At 40.6% G+C, this 15,970-nt stretch overlaps 1 protein-coding gene across 2 annotated transcripts in view; it reads right to left on the bottom strand.

Annotated features, from left to right (window-relative positions):
* Nucleotides 1-15,970, bottom strand: part of anks1b (ankyrin repeat and sterile alpha motif domain containing 1B) — a 276,143-nt gene that overhangs the window by 178,962 nt on the left and 81,211 nt on the right. For both annotated transcript variants that reach the window (XM_026146086.2, XM_026146087.2), the window contains exon 3: nucleotides 15,441-15,597. In XM_026146086.2, the coding sequence (XP_026001871.1) occupies nucleotides 15,441-15,597 (157 nt within the window). The remainder of the gene's footprint in view (nucleotides 1-15,440; nucleotides 15,598-15,970) is intronic.

Here is a 15,970-nt window from a genome sequence, read left to right as displayed (position 1 = left end):
TCATTTAGACAGCTGTTAGCACATGATTCTCCTTATGCTGCTGAGAATATAGCCCAGAAGAAGCGGATAGTATAGCTTTTATTTTGGAAAGAGACATTTCTCTGTAATAAACTCTCTTTTCCAAAGATGAGTGATTCCTCAATCAGATACAGGGCTTGCAATATCGCTAGCCCGACGTCCTGGAGCTAGCGATTTTTTTCAGTCGGGCTACCAAAATCTATCTCTGCCCTGCCCGTCGGGCTATTGTAGGAAGGAAAAATATATGTCAATGCTTTTGCATTCTTTCAGAAATGTAGCTGGGTAATTATGTCATTGGCATCGGTGAGCCACTGTCAATATGTGACATATTGAAATCACGTTTGAATTTGCGCTTGTTTTTTTGCTTTCACTTTGCAATCGCGCGAACTGTGTATAGAGAGCGACAGCACTGATCTGTGAGTGATGATAATTTGTGCACCAATTCCTCTGACATCGTCTTATTAATCGTTAGCTTACTATGCAAACATGACAAATGAAATCTCCTGCAGCTTAAACATGTGAGAGGTTAATCGCGCAGAGAATCGCTGAGCTTATGTGAGTCCGTGTGTAAAAGCATTTCAGTTCTGCTGAGCCAAATAAGACAGGTCAGGGTGAAGAAGTGACAGCCAAAGAAAAGCTTACCACAAAACGGAGAAGTTATGACAAATCAGACTATAAGGCAAAAAGAAAGTGCAGCTTTATGGTTTCATGGACAAAAGAATTTCTGTGGCTGCAATATGACGAGCTATATAACCAGGGCTGCACATAAGTGGTCCGCAGGTGCGCATTCGCTGTCAAAATAAAAAACACGCACAAGGGTTAGGGTTAAATTTAAAAACTGTACTTTTGAGTTAAAATATATATTTATAATTTTAATAAATGACAAATTAAAAAGGCATGAACATTTTTTTGTATCGAAAAAACATCGAACCGTGACACCAAAGTATCGAACCGAACCGAACCGTGAATTTTGTGTATCGTTGCACCCCTAATATATATATATATATATATATATTTTTTTTTTTTTAAATAAATAAATAAATAAAGTGACATTACTATACTGTAAAACATTAGTATCATCAGTATGTCCTGTTGCCTGTTTACACGTTATTCAGATACCTGATTAAGTCTGGCTATTGTGTTATTTTTAGCTCAGGCTTGGGTATCAACGATTTGTGTTTTCGAAACTAAACCATAAAATATGGGTGCCATAAAACCAAAAAATAGAAAAAAAATAAATAGAAAAGCAACTAAACATATGTAAAGTTCATCACTACAGGTGAGTCCTCACATGCAAACAGGCGTATATTCAAAATTTCAAGAGCTTCTATCTAGGAACTATGAAAGAAATCATATTGATTTATGATCCATTTGGAAAGGTGGAAGAAAATGAGGCCAGCTGTAAGTCCTCCAGACACATAGGGATGCAGGTTCATTTACACTAGACAATGTCCTTTTCAACACTTCAACCATGGGATCACGGGACTTTCTCATGTGTTCTGTTCTGGGAGAATGCGGCCGTTTCCTTGCTGGCTAGGGGCCCCTGTCAGACCCTGAACCGTTGGTAGTTGGGAGCCCCTTAGGGATCCCTGGGTAAAAATAGGACTCATTTACTTAACAATGACTAATCTGGCTCCCGTATATTTCAGATATATGAATTGTGCATGCAAAGTGATCTGCATTTAGGTTTCTGTTTATAATATCAGACATAGAGTGTAGCTCCAACATGCTTTACTGCAGTAAGCACAATTAATAAAAAGCAAGTGAACTTTACTTCTTAAATAACTGCAAACACATTTACCTCAAAGCCCTTAAAAATAATGACTCGAACTTCCGTTTTAACGGAAAATCAAATCAATGAGACAGAAATGTCACTGGCTGCTGATTGGACAGAGAAAGGCAAACAAAACGTGAGAGAATGTTGTAACATGAAAAAGCAATCAAGCGTGATTATCAAGATGTTCTTTAAAAAACAACTTTTTATCACCAGTTGAAAACAACACACTCCAAACATGAAATAATAATAACTGTTGTGTGAATCGTTTTTGTAATTGATATTTCCCTGTCTTCTTACGTTGTTTCATTAAATGTTTTCATCATCCAATTCACCTCTAATATTTCCATGATGAAAGTCCAAAACACAACGGCCACACTCCACTGCTCAGATCTCATCTCCTGGCTTTTTCTAACTCACTTGCTCCCCAGAGCCAGAGTCACCCCCGCTCTCGCCTCCCTCTCATGGCTTTCTATACTTTCATTTATGCCTCTGAGAAGTGTATGAGAGCGAGATGAAGAGATACTGTATCTGCGAATAACAGAGGGTAAGGAAACCCTGTGAAGACACACACGCACACGCTGTAGCAGCAAAAGAACACCACTGTGTGATTTAGAGCTTTCCCTTCTCCTTAGCCAATCAGATCCATGCATTTTCCCCTGTGGACTTCACACCCCTCCATTCATGGCCGAGTGGAACCTTCCAGAGCAGGTCTGATTGCAGATCCACTGTACTGTAAGAACAATAATCACACACTCAGGCGCTCTGTAATTCGCATTCATTACAATATACTGGTATAATTGGTGCCAGAGTTGTATTTAATAAACTCCATTTGCTTGGTTATTGTGTGAATATTCAACTTGGAGTGACTCAGTCTCCCTGATGGATAATTTGAGTTTCAGCTTATCTAATCAACTGCATATCCTGACTTCATAAACTTCTACCAAGTCCCAAATAACCAAAAACGCAGCACAATCATTTGGTCCCGATATTATTAAGTGTCCAATTACAAAGCAACGTCTGGAGACAGAGCCATTCTTTCATTAAAGATCAAAAAAAAAAAATGACTTTGTAAACGGTAAAGGTGAGAGAGTGGTGGCACTCTCCTTCATAGCATACTTTATTATTGGAACATCTCAGTGTCCAATACTGGAATATCAACTTCCGCAAATGGCGAGTGCAGAAAGAACCACCATGTGTTAGAATTTAAAAGGTGGATTGTGTAAACTTTATACTCACCAGCCACTTTGTTAGTGCTCATTGACACAAATATCTAATTAGCCAATCACACAGGAGTGAATGTATTTAGCCATGACAGCCTTCTCTAGAGTTTATATAGGCTGGTCTGAAAAACAGAAAGTATACTGGGCCCGCTTACTTAAATATTGCTGTTGACCACGTCCAACCATATTGTACCCATCTACCCAAAAAAAGCACTTTGCTGAATCTATGCCATTAAGAATTAAGGCCATTCTGAAGATAAATGGGGTTCCAATCCAGTACTATCCAAGTGGACCTAATAAAGTGTCTGGTTAGTATACATACACACCAAACAGGGTAGCAAGTTATGGTTTTAGCAACAGTGATAAGGATGATATCTTCATATTCAACACAAAACAAGCATCAGAAAGTCATGAAGAAGCAGCATCACACACTGATGACATGGATGTGATAACCACTGGGATAAAGATTGCAGACGTTGCTGCTGCCGCCTGTGGCCTATTCCGTCTCTGCAGCCTTAAATGGACAATGAAGCTTTGTCATTCCAAACCGCCGTGCCTCACGCACGCTGCTTAAGATAGGAAAAATGCAATTTCCTGACAGAAAGAAGAGTGACTAAAACACGAGCAGAGACTCAGAGTGACAAGACAAGAGCAATAGATGTGGCGAGAGAGCAGCAGGCGGAGAAAAAAAGATCCTGCCTCTGTGTTCTCGAAGTGGCCATATATTCCTATTACGCTGCTCTGACAGCTTTCCGATACCATCTAGCACTCAAGTGCATTGTTGCTGATTGGGCTCTGAGCAACAGCCGTCTACTAATGCCGCATCAACAGGCATGGCAGAACATTATTGACATGCCCATACAAATGATTGTGTCACAGCCTTTCTTTCAGCAGCATATGCAGCTGATATTAATGCTCACACAGTAATGAAGCCCTGGCTTGATAAAGCTCACTCTACCATGACAGCTATATGGTTTTATTACTCTTTAAAGAAGGATTTATTCTCATATATATTGATTATATGTGGCGCATCTTCTGCATTCTTTAAGTGAAGGACACAAAGAATCAACTTTTGCTCACAGAATGATACCTACACACATACACGCACACACTTCCCATGGTGCACTCTATCAGTGCTCTCGCAGTTCATCTCCCTGGGACCAAACAGCTACATCCATGCAAATAAGCAAGCCTTATCAGCGAGGCCAGGTCTGAAATGAAACCACAGCGGAGGAAGAGCAGAGGTATTTGTTTGAACATGCACTGTGTTAATGCTGATGGACTGATATGCAGGATGAGCTCCGTCTATGTTACAGCATCGCATAATCCAAGCAGCTCAGCTCGCCGCCCAGGGAGAGCGGGGTAAATGAGGAATGAAAAAAGACGAGGCATACAAGGTGAATGTCTCTGCTACTCCCTCTTATGTTCTGTTATTAGAACTTGTGCGTTGCCTGTTCAGGGAGAGTGTTGTTTTTTGATGTCACCTAAACGCAGGTCTCGGGTGTGTGTTTTGAAAAATAAAGAAAAACAGCTTTTAGATTATATTTACGAGCTGTTCAAACCAATAACTTTTAAGATATGAGATATTTAAGGTTAAGATATGATTTTTTTCAGGCTGATGGTCATTCAATGTCTTCCAACCAAATGCTTCCAGCCTGACCATCACGAACGATACATTTCTTGATAGGAAAACGTTAAAATCTCAGATCTCTGCAGTTATTAGTTGCTCATAAAAAAATATTTTTGTGTTGAAGTCAGGGCCATTTTCAAGGCTTTACTCTGCAGTGTTTTCTGTGGAGCCAGTTTCAAACAGCTAGATAAAAAGAGAACTACTTAAGCTACAGTATGTCATTCAAATGTTTCAGGCCAAATATTTGCTACAATGACTTCAGGAATATGGCGTTTCAAAAGTGTAGCTGAAGTTCAGCATAAAATTCTGAGAGTTTGAATTTGCTTGAAAGTGTGATAGTATGGCCAGAGAACATTTTTCAGAGGTAGGTTAAAATTTCCAACACTGGTTCCATTACATGATGTTGGCATTTACCATGAAACTACTCAAATCATTTGAATGGTAAAAACGATAATAAAGCTTTAAAATGGGGGAAAAGTATTTTCATGCAAGTTCGTTCCAAAAAAAATTACATTGTCTAAGAACTTCAATTTGACTTTTCTAGAAAGATTTGGTGTCTAGCAGCAACATATTCGAAATGTGGTGGTGTAGGGAAACAAAGAAAGAGAAAGACGTGCAATTTTTAAGTTAAAGTGAAATACATCTTCAATCTTTGCAGTTCTCGGTGCATTACTAAAATCTCTGTGTGAGCTCTTTTCAGTTCTGGGTGATTGGTTTTGGTCAGTGATGACAATTTGTGTACTGAACACCAATTCAAAACCAATGGTCCCCCCCCGAAAAAGCTACACTCAGCGCCATGACTGAGTGAGGTCGGGGTATTAGGATGCTGGATGCTGGCAGGCATGTCTAAGCTATTGGAGCAGCCTTGCTAGTTAATGAGAGCACCGTCTCTGATCTGATTGTTCTTGGTGAAAATCTGACCGTACAGAGGTACAGTGATGAGGTGTCAAAACCTATACCCGGCTGTTTCAACAGGACAATTGCACAGGCCTTTCCAGATCATAAGCATATCCACTTCCTTGGCCAGCATTTAGTCCACATATGTCTCCTTTTGAACAATCCTATGAACATTGAAATCAAATGAGTCAAATTGCTGAGAGAATCTGTTTACAGAGCAAATTAATAACTGGGTCACAAAATAAAATAACAATATATTGCTATAGTGATATATTACACCCCTACTCAACAGCTATAACAATTCGTTTTAGAGAAAAATGTGGATAAAATCTGTTATCCAGACAGAAGAACATATTGTAGGAGCTGAGAGGTAGACTGAAGGACAATAAGAGAGAGATAATAGGTGGTTTCTGTTTCTTTAACTCCTTTTTGTGCACTAAATAGGTCAAACTGGGTACAGAAACTAATTTCTAAAAAATGAGCCATAATAACTGTGAACATAATAACTTAATAACACATGTGAGGACAAGTGGAGTGATTGCAAAAGATAGCAGAGAAGATGAGACCAGATCAGAAACAACAAAGATGAGAAGCGAGACAGAATAGACTGCAGTATACACATTTCGTAGCCGACTGACTGATCACAGACACTTTGGCAAGAAACACACTCGTTCGCACAACCCTTTGGGGTTTTCCACAGGATTCACAGCAACATCAGCTGCAGACACTGATTTAATTCCAAACTAAAAGCACTCAACTGAACACATTTTGAGGTAAATGGTGCCAGGAGTGTTTCTTGCAACACACTGTTTTATAACCATTATTAATTACTCTCTTAATATTACTTGGGGAAAAACTGACTTGTGGTTTTCCATTAAAATACTGAAAAATGCACATCACGATTACTGAGAGCCCACGCTGCAATAAAGAAGTAAAAGCCCAAAGATATTGAATCTGCAATGAAAGGCAACTGTCATGATGTGAGCTGCAGCAACTCCTCACATCTGAGAAGCTGAGAGCATCTTGACTGATTGAGTAAAAGACAAACTTTCCCACAGTCAAAGTTGCAATTAAAATACACTTCATTTAATATATTTGAAACTCAAACCCCCCAAAAAACATGATGTATGGCTTTATCAAAGTGGACTTCTCAACACCAGGGGCAGTATGCTTGATCTTTAATGCTTACACATGGGCGTCCTTGAGCTAGACACCGAACGCCCTTCTGCTCCAGGGTGGCCGGTCTGCGGTTGCCATTGTAAACTCTGACCTCCCTGAAGCATTCCCCAGCTAAACGTCTTAATTGACGACCTCAAAGAAATCCTAGAAATCTGTTTTGCAATGTTTTTTTTATAACACCTCAATTAACACCCTCGCACACAATCTGCTCTGGGCTTGCTTTAATCGCTCAGGGCTAAAGCTTGTTTTGATTCATGGAGAAATGAATCTGTTTACTTTTGCTGAACTTTAATTAGGAATCCCACTGCGGGCAGGGAGTCAGGCTTTTAAAAACATATGATATACAGTAACATATCGTTTTTTAAGAGATTACTCATGAGAAAGCGACCTGTGGCTCAGTGTGTGTCTTGGCAGCAGTGGGCATTTCAGTGGCCGAGGACTTTCCCAGGGCGGTTTGTCGCAGCAATAGTAGCATGTGTTCTCAAGTTGATCACCAAGACACATATGGTTTCATTTTCTTGTGTGGAAGCAGCATGTGTGCATGACCGGACATCGAGTTACCAAGACCGAATAGACACAAACACAGAAGCACTCTCATGGAAACACACAGCAGGAAAATGGCCTCGTGACCTGTAACATTTGCCTCAGTTCACACAGTCTTTAAGCCTTCAGAAGTTCTTGCTGGTGAGAGGCCTGCCTCTCTTGTGATCTTGCTCAGTGTCTCCTCTGGGAGGACAAAGAGAGCAGGAAAAGAAGAACGATGAGGGGGGGGGGGAAATGGAGAGGAGACGGGATAGAATAACCCTACATCCTCCTGTTGTTGCAGAAGAACACATTCCTACAGCGACACATAGTTGACATACTCAGTCACCCACACGCATACAGTACACAGTGTACGCACAGGATAACCCTAAACTGATGAGTCCAAAGGTCCCACACAGAGAAAGTAGCCAAGACGGTTCTGTGCTGGTTCCCACGCACACAAACCACATCTGTCCTCCATCAGTGGGCAAATCTGCAGGACACAACTACTGTAAGGATACACACCTAGCAAAATTTACATGCTAGCTTTTATCTGTGCAGGTACGTTGGAGTAAAAATGTCAGAATTGGTCAGTAACTGTTCAAATTTCCTTCACGTTTCATCAACAATACAGCAATACTACAACAGTTTGAAAATAAAATGTTGTTAAACCCAGTCGCATCGTATTTTTATATTTACAACCTTCAAAACAGACTGAAGCCAAAACCTCAGGCATCTTTTTTCTGCTCTTGGTTCTGTATGATGTAAGAGAGGGAATATCGCTATGGTCATCCTGGGTGCACAGCTCCAGCTGTGAGCACAGACACAGGCGTAGGCAGTCAATCAGAAGAAAGGTGGCTTATAGGCAAAGGAAAGGAGCTACTGTAAAAATGCTTGTTTCAGGCTGGGGCTGCTGGGCTGTCAAGGTCCAATATGTGATAGAATTATAGAACTTTCTACAAAAATATGCAACATTACTGTTTTTAAAAATGTGGTGGTATCTGTTTTCTTACCAGTTCATGCAGAGTGCACCAATTCATAGGCCATGAGTCTATACTGGCTTTGTTCACTGCCATCATTCTTTACAGCATTTTTCAAATGGCTGTAGCTGAAGCTTGCAGCCTTTAGATCTGGTTTTTAAATGCAGTTTAGTGTTAATCACAACCCTGTTAAATAAATGAAAAGTGAAAATGAAATGAAAGCTGTACCACATGTAAAACCCACTGAAATGACCTTTCAATTTCAGAGCTTTACAGCAGATTATCTTTTATAGATATGCAATTATGAAAATCTCTTTTAGGCCTATAAAACTTAAATACAGTCATTAGATATTTAAAATTGTTAAAATAATTATCAGCAGTTAATTTAAAGCTTGTAATTTACGTACAGATCAGTGTTTTTGCATGATTCCTTTGATCATTTTTTTTACCTGCAATAATGTTATTTCCACAACACATACCTGCTTTTGCTCCATGTGTGGTCCCAACACACTAGTTATGATAACTAGATTCATCACACACAGGATGATCATGCTTTACACTGCATGTGGCTGATCTTCCATCCACAGTGTGAAGACTATGAGAATTAACTGCCTCACATGTAAAGGTGCAGCATGGATACGTTTTTTAAAGACATCCATATACAGTAAGATACCCCTACTACTGGTTTGATGCTTCACTCTTAGGTCATCAAGAAATCCCCACTCTTCCCACTTCTCATCTTCCCGATGTGCGTTTAAAGAATCGGAAGAGCTTCCTTGATGGAGGAGGGGAAACATTTTCTGTGTCCATGAGGATGGAAAGCCCCAACCCCCCCCCCGCTACAGTACAAACTCCTCATGTCTTTATATTTTGCTAAGACAATGGGAAGCAGGTGCAGGAATGTATTGAAATGTGTGCAAAAATACATGGAAATACAGGCAAAAACACAGCTTTAACAATTCTAACAAGCTTAAAAGTAAATATGTGCTTTGAACACCTTTGTTCTTCAACACAGCCTGAAGTCTTTCAGACAAAAGCTTCCTTGTAATTTCTTTAAGCAATCTTTGGGAATACTTCTTGGAAAACATGAAAGCTCTCCTCTGGTTATTCGCAGCCTTTGGTTCCATTTTCTGACTAGCTGATCCCATCCTGCTTCTAAAATGTCGAGATCAGTACCCTGGGGAGGCCAGTCCATTGTGCGTTTCTATCCAGGTATGTTTTTACTGCAGTGTTTGTGTGTTTGGGATCATTGTCATGCTGAAAAATGAAGCTGTTGCCAATTAGATGCTTTCCAGATGGTATTTCATGGTAGATCAAAATCTGATGGTACTTTTCTGTGTTCATAATTCCATCACTTTTGACAGGTTTGCCAACACTACTGGCTCAATTTTTTTCATTTATAGCTCTTTGGAAATTGTCTTGTTTTGATGGTGCATAAGTAAGATTTTATGCCTGTCAAACTGTGTTATCTTTAGCTTTCTTTTGTAGATTTGACTGAACAAAGCAGGAATAAATTGTAAATTATAAATACATTTTGCGACAGGCTGCTAGTAGCAAAGTACAATTTGAAATTGGTCTAAGTTATTAGGTTGCCTGTTATACTTGAATGATTCATAGGTCGGTGTTAAGTGGAGTTCACAAACAAAAAAAAAAACAAAAAAAAAACCTACCTCTAATAATCGTCAGGTTTGCAAGTCTCTTCCAAGATTGACAATGAATGAAAATGTCAAAAGAAAAACTTTGAAGGACCTTCAGAAAGAACTATTGCCTGAGATCACTTTTAAAAGATTACAAGAAAGTCTGCTTGGAAGAAGAATACAAACAAATAGCGGCTAGCTCAAGACGTTTGCACAGTACTGTACCTCATGGAGCACCTTTTCACCAGCCTGGCTGTATACGAGATTTCCACTGACAATATTCTCCCTCTCGCCTTTCAGGCAACTAGTTTCTCCTTGGACTTTTCGGGTAATTGCATCTATTCTTTGATTTAGCGATGTGTATTTTGGCATTGTTGACCCCGTTAAAATGTCCCGAACAAGCCAGGTGTAACACCTGGTCCTTACTCTTCCCTTTTCTATCATAAAAACAAACAAAATTAAATGAAATTAAACTCCTGACTTGTCTTCTATTCATTCACCCAGCCGTTGATCTGAGTCAGTGTCAGTGGAGGAAAGAGATCACAAACAGCCACGTGTTAGTCGTCAAAACATGCATTTGGCCTTGCAATCCGAGTGCAAGCTTTGAGCAAACAAACAATCTCTCACCATCAATCACTGTCTCACTGTCTTTCACACATACACGCATAAACACGCACGAACACGGCATGTATAATCATCTCCTCCAGTCAGGCGGCTTCCACCTCTCTCGTGCGCACACGCTCCCGCAATAAACAAAAGCAGCTGCGAATGGGAACTACTGGGACCAATTAGACAATAAACAGTGGGCTGGAACTGGTTTACCGCCAACTAATAACACCCACTAACCTTGAATAATCTTCTGCTGGCTGCAGAGTGGAACTGGCCCACAAACTTCCCCTAGCTCGATTTTTGTCAACCTCCCATCTCTTTCTTTACACTCTCAGGACCTTTCGCACTCATTGCAGTTCTCTCCTGCTACCTTTTCCACACTCCTGTCACCATTTCTCACGTCGTGCACAAAAGCAAGCACAAATGTTGAGTTTCCCTTTCTCCTGTAAGAAAAAAAGATCATATTAAGGCAAATACTGTGCCACCAGAGCGAGCCTATAAAACTAAGCACGCGCACAAATAAATACTCAACCTCTTGCTGCTGTGTGTGTGGGCAGAGTAATATTGTTGAGAATGGGGTAATGTGCAGCCAATGGCTTGCTGCTGTACGTCTTGATGATGGGTGTGAGTGCGCGTGAGACTCACTACATCACCCAGACTAATGTATGCAAGCTCTGCTCTGTACTGCAGACACGACAGACAGCGGGGAAATATGGAGCTTAGGCATCGTAAACACACCAACACTAAATAAATCTTACCCACTGATTTATGCTTGCAACCTGAAAACAGCTGTACCCTGGCGCTGATATAACAACAAGAATACTGTACAAACATGCAGCATGCATATAAAATATAAATAGATATAAAATACACAAATAAAAATGCCCAAGTACCACATTTTCAGTTTTCAGTGTTTGCAAACCTGAGTGCTTAGGAGAAAACTAACACCTTTAAGGACACTAAAGAGCAGGCTAACATAACAGTGTTCATAAAAGTGGGAGCGTAGTGTGTTTATCTTTTTTAATGTAACAGCTTATTACACACAGAGGAGGATGGAAGCTGATGACAAGCATCAAAGTGAGATATAGCATATGAAGAGTGTTACAGAGAAAGATGATCAGTGTAATTAGATGATTAATTGGAGATTATGTATTGGAATTTCAGGAGTGGGACCACGCCTCCAAATACGCTCCTTCCGGCTGTCATCTATATAGGTTCCCTCAGTTCTACAAACTGGTCATTCTCGTTTACATGCCCCACCCTCCCTCCTTGTTCTCCATTCTTTAACTTCTTCACTTCTATTTAGTGCATGGGGATCTGCCAGGCCCGGGAGCCATCGCCAGTCCCCTTCGAGGCCTTCCCCAAACCGCAGCTCAATTCATGTCAAAGCATTCACTTTTACAGTTTTAAAGATAAACTGGAAATATTCTGTACAATTATAAAACACATTCGCATTTTCTGTCCCTAAATATTTATCAATATACACCAAGAAACGTTTGTTCATTTTCTTTCTGTTATCAAATTCAGGCTCACAGGATCCCAGCTACCATGGGGTGAAAGGCCTACTGGCCACCAGTCTATCACAGGGCTAACACGGAGGGACACACATCCACTCACAGACACATCCACAACTATTGCTGATTTTTAATTGCCAGTTAACCCAACAACATCTGGCCTGCGGAGAACCCGGGATTCCCGGAGAGAACCTCCACAGTCACAGCAAGAACATGTGAACTCCACACAGAGAGAGACCGCTGGATTCAAACCCAGAACCTTCTCGCTGCCTAGTATACTGAACGAATATTTGTTACAGTCTTACTTCAAAAATGTATATTTCACAATATTCAATAGTAAAATACTCATGACTATTCATGTGATTTTAAATTGTTTAACAAATCTCAGAATTTCATTAGGAAAAAAAAGCAATCACACCGACACAGCACATTTACAGTGCAGCGCAGCAGATTTAAACTGAACTACAAACTCAACTTGTGTGCTCATTTTCTTACATAAAGTCACAAATGATGACAGGAGTGTGGAAAAGGTAGCAGGAGATAACGGTAATGAGCAACTTTATTTATAGACACAAGCAAGTCTCAGTTTAGTTACGGACAAGGAAAAATGTCAAGACACACCTTTATTCACACCTGTGCAAAATATCGCCCACATTATCTGACATGCTTCTTCTAATTGCATTGTCAGAGAAAGGCACATTAGCGGAAACTGGACCTGCCATGATAGCCACAACTTTTCTTTGTTTTGTTGCAAGAGTATCCCCACTCACTCGCTTATAGTTCAACCACCAGACAGTTTCACAACACAGCAGACAGATTTTCCACCTGCAGTTCAGATCCAGTGCTCCTTTGAAGGACACGCGCTTTTTATCAGGAGGGATGTTTGCTTACCGAGTGCATCCTTAGCTATTTTGGCACCGTGCTAGTATTGCAAAAAAGGGAAGAAAGTCTCACTATTCAAACACTATTTGGCTCCAAGTAATAATTTAATCCTTAAAACATTTGTACAAAAGCAACATTGGTTTATGAAGGATTTTCTTTTAGGGCAAACGAGTACAAAAACCACTTATACAGAATTCATTTTTCATTTTCTGTGCAGCTGTGTTAGAAAACATAATGCACGGTCATCCCAAAAATCGCATGCCTCACAGCATATCATTTGGGAATCCCTCCTCCGGAGAACACATCTGTATATACAGTGTCAACTGATTTCTTATGTCTGGGTTTTAGGGCCAGAAAAAAGGGGGGGAATTATTTGCACAGGTTATCGGCTCAGTATCAAGAACAACTCTTCCAAACGTGCCACAAATTACATTATTTACATTAAAGTCATTTTCAATTAAACTCAATAGCCTACACATCACTGCGTGCTCAGAACTATTTTGCTTGAGAGTTCAATAATATTTTGTCGTGAACTGATTCTTCAGCTGCAGTGGAGCCAGTGGAGCTTGCAGCATATAAAATTCACAGTCTTTGGGTTTTTATTTGCACTATGCGCCAAATACGGATACAATAAACATAATCTCTCTTCTGTTAACTTTGTCTTGCTGGACTGGATTACTTCTCATAGAAACCCACTCTGGCCTCCCACATATAAAAAGCAAAGAAAGAGAAGCCACTGCTGCTTTGGGGGTTTGCTGACGAAATTCCAGGAAATTTAAGAAAGCATTAAATAAATGTGCTTGAAAACATGAACGCATAGATAAGTGGGATGTTTTTCACTGTGTGTGTACTTAATAAGAGGTACAAGAGCACAGTCAAACAATGCCAAGAAGTCAGCACCTGTCCACAGTACTCTCTCCATCAGCAGCTTCCACTCAGTGTGTGTCCACGCTGCCCACACAGCAACTCATTGACAAGGTAAAAGAGAAAATTGTCCGTGTTCACTTGCTGACGAACCTCTTCATTTACGGGGAAAGGACATCATTTATCACAGCACACAATTAGGTTCTAACAACTCTCACGGGGAAACAATCTGGCTAATGGTGACAGAGGAAATTGTGCTTATTAGGCAGAGTAAATAACGCTCTGATAGCCAGCGAGGTCCATTACTATGCCATCGGCAAGTGCAGGATTTGATTTGATTTTTTTAAAGAAATATCTAGGGTATTTACATTTTTGCCAACACTTCTGATTAAACAGCTTCCTGTGTTTTGTTTCCTTATCTTCAGATGCAGCGCATCAGCGAGCTGTGACATCACCAATATGCTGCCAGCGAAGATGGACAGAATAGGAGTGATGCAGGAGAAGAAGGTCATTTTTGCTGATAAGGAATGACAGCAGAGGCAGGCTGAATGCTCCCGGAGCTGAAACGCTCACCGGGCTGTCAGAGAGAGATGTCTGGAAAATGTAAAGGATCGGCTCTGTTGGACAGAAGCCGTAATGAGACGACCAGCGGTAGCACTGGTTTACATGCCCCGAGAAATCGGGCTAAAGGACTTTATTTTAGTGGAAGAGGACGTCCTTGTTCAGGAAGAGCAACGTAATAGTTCTGCAGCGATTTCAAAAACACTTGCGTGTATTTTGCTTCAGAAAACACGGAGAGGTGGTGCATGGGGAAAGGAAAAAATCCATTCAATTTTAGTGCAAATCTAGATCACTTTCTTAGAAAGTGGAACAGAGGTTGTTGGCCTTGACACAAGAGTCCCTTCTCCATATCTGAGTACAGATTGTCAGTCTGGGGAACTAGTCCAACTTAGTCTAGACTGACTTGGCCTCTGATGAAAAAGCCAAATAATCCAAGGCTTCCAGTGTAGCTGGTGGATATGCCGGCCAAGTTCTTTTGTTCTGAATTCTCTATGGGTCACCACAGCAGATTATCTGCCTCCATTTCACCTTAAACCTCCTCTGTCACATCAACCCTCTGCATCTTCTCCTTCATGACATCCACAGAAGCCCACAAAGAAGCCTCAGCAAGGGGGCTTCTTTGTGGGCTTCCTCCTATCCTCCTCTAGGCTCCTTCATATTCACCATCCATTTCCCAGAATATCCAGTATCCATCCTCTGCACATGTCCAAACCATCTCAGCTTGCCTCTCTTTACAAATAAAAACCCATTTTAAAAAGTAAGGAATGGACTGCTAAAAGATTCTGCAATACAAAAAATGGCAAAGTAGCTATTCTGACCTTTAGTAGCACAATCAATAGATTTTATGTTTGCTCTGTTGAGTCCAGTCAATTAACATTCATTACAAGAACATGAAACAGCATCGCAGAACCACATGTACTTTTATTTTGAAGACAAAGAACCACAAGCTAAAGCCTGCTGCCTGATTAAAGGACACCTGAGAAATCACTTTTTTATTTAGCATGACCTCTAGGGCTGCAGTTGATTGAGCCTGTAGCCTTTTGTTGGACCGAGGAGAGACATAGCGGAGCTCAAACAAAAGCTAGACTTTAAGGTGACACTGAAGGTGAAGTTTCTTAAGAGGATGATGAAGGGATTATTGCGTGTTTACCTGTTGGTTGACACGGCAGTGGGATGGGCCGTGGTGGATGAGGATACGGACGATGTCTACATCTCCCCTCCAGGCAGCCAGGTGTAGCGGGAAGCAACCTTTGCTGTCAGACACATTTGTGGATGCCTCAAACTGGAGCAGTTTCAGCACCACCTCTCTGAGAGAGAAGCAGGTACACGGATATCAATACATTAACAGAGGAACAAGTGGAAGAACAGACAGTTAAGGCAGCCAGGTGCTACAAAATCCACATGATGGTAAGCAGTCAACTTTATTTGACAGCAACGATTCTTTTTTAGCACTTTTCACTTTGGAACACAATTTGCAAAGAATCTCTTCATCATATTGGCCAACGAATCATTTTTAGTGGTGGAAGAAGTACTCGAATCCTTTAGCAGTGCACAGACAGCACCTAGCAAAACATGCTACTTTCCGAGAGTGAAGTTTTTACTGACTATATATAAAAACAAAAAGTACTTGTATAAATCACTAAGACCTTGGTAACAACTGGCTAAATAAATGATTTTATT

Source organism: Astatotilapia calliptera, chromosome 17, assembly GCF_964374335.1.
Source record: "Astatotilapia calliptera chromosome 17, fAstCal68.1, whole genome shotgun sequence".
Taxonomy (NCBI): domain Eukaryota; kingdom Metazoa; phylum Chordata; class Actinopteri; order Cichliformes; family Cichlidae; genus Astatotilapia; species Astatotilapia calliptera.
The sequence above is the reverse complement of the archived record's forward strand: the minus strand, read 5'-3'. Positions and strand labels throughout refer to the sequence as shown.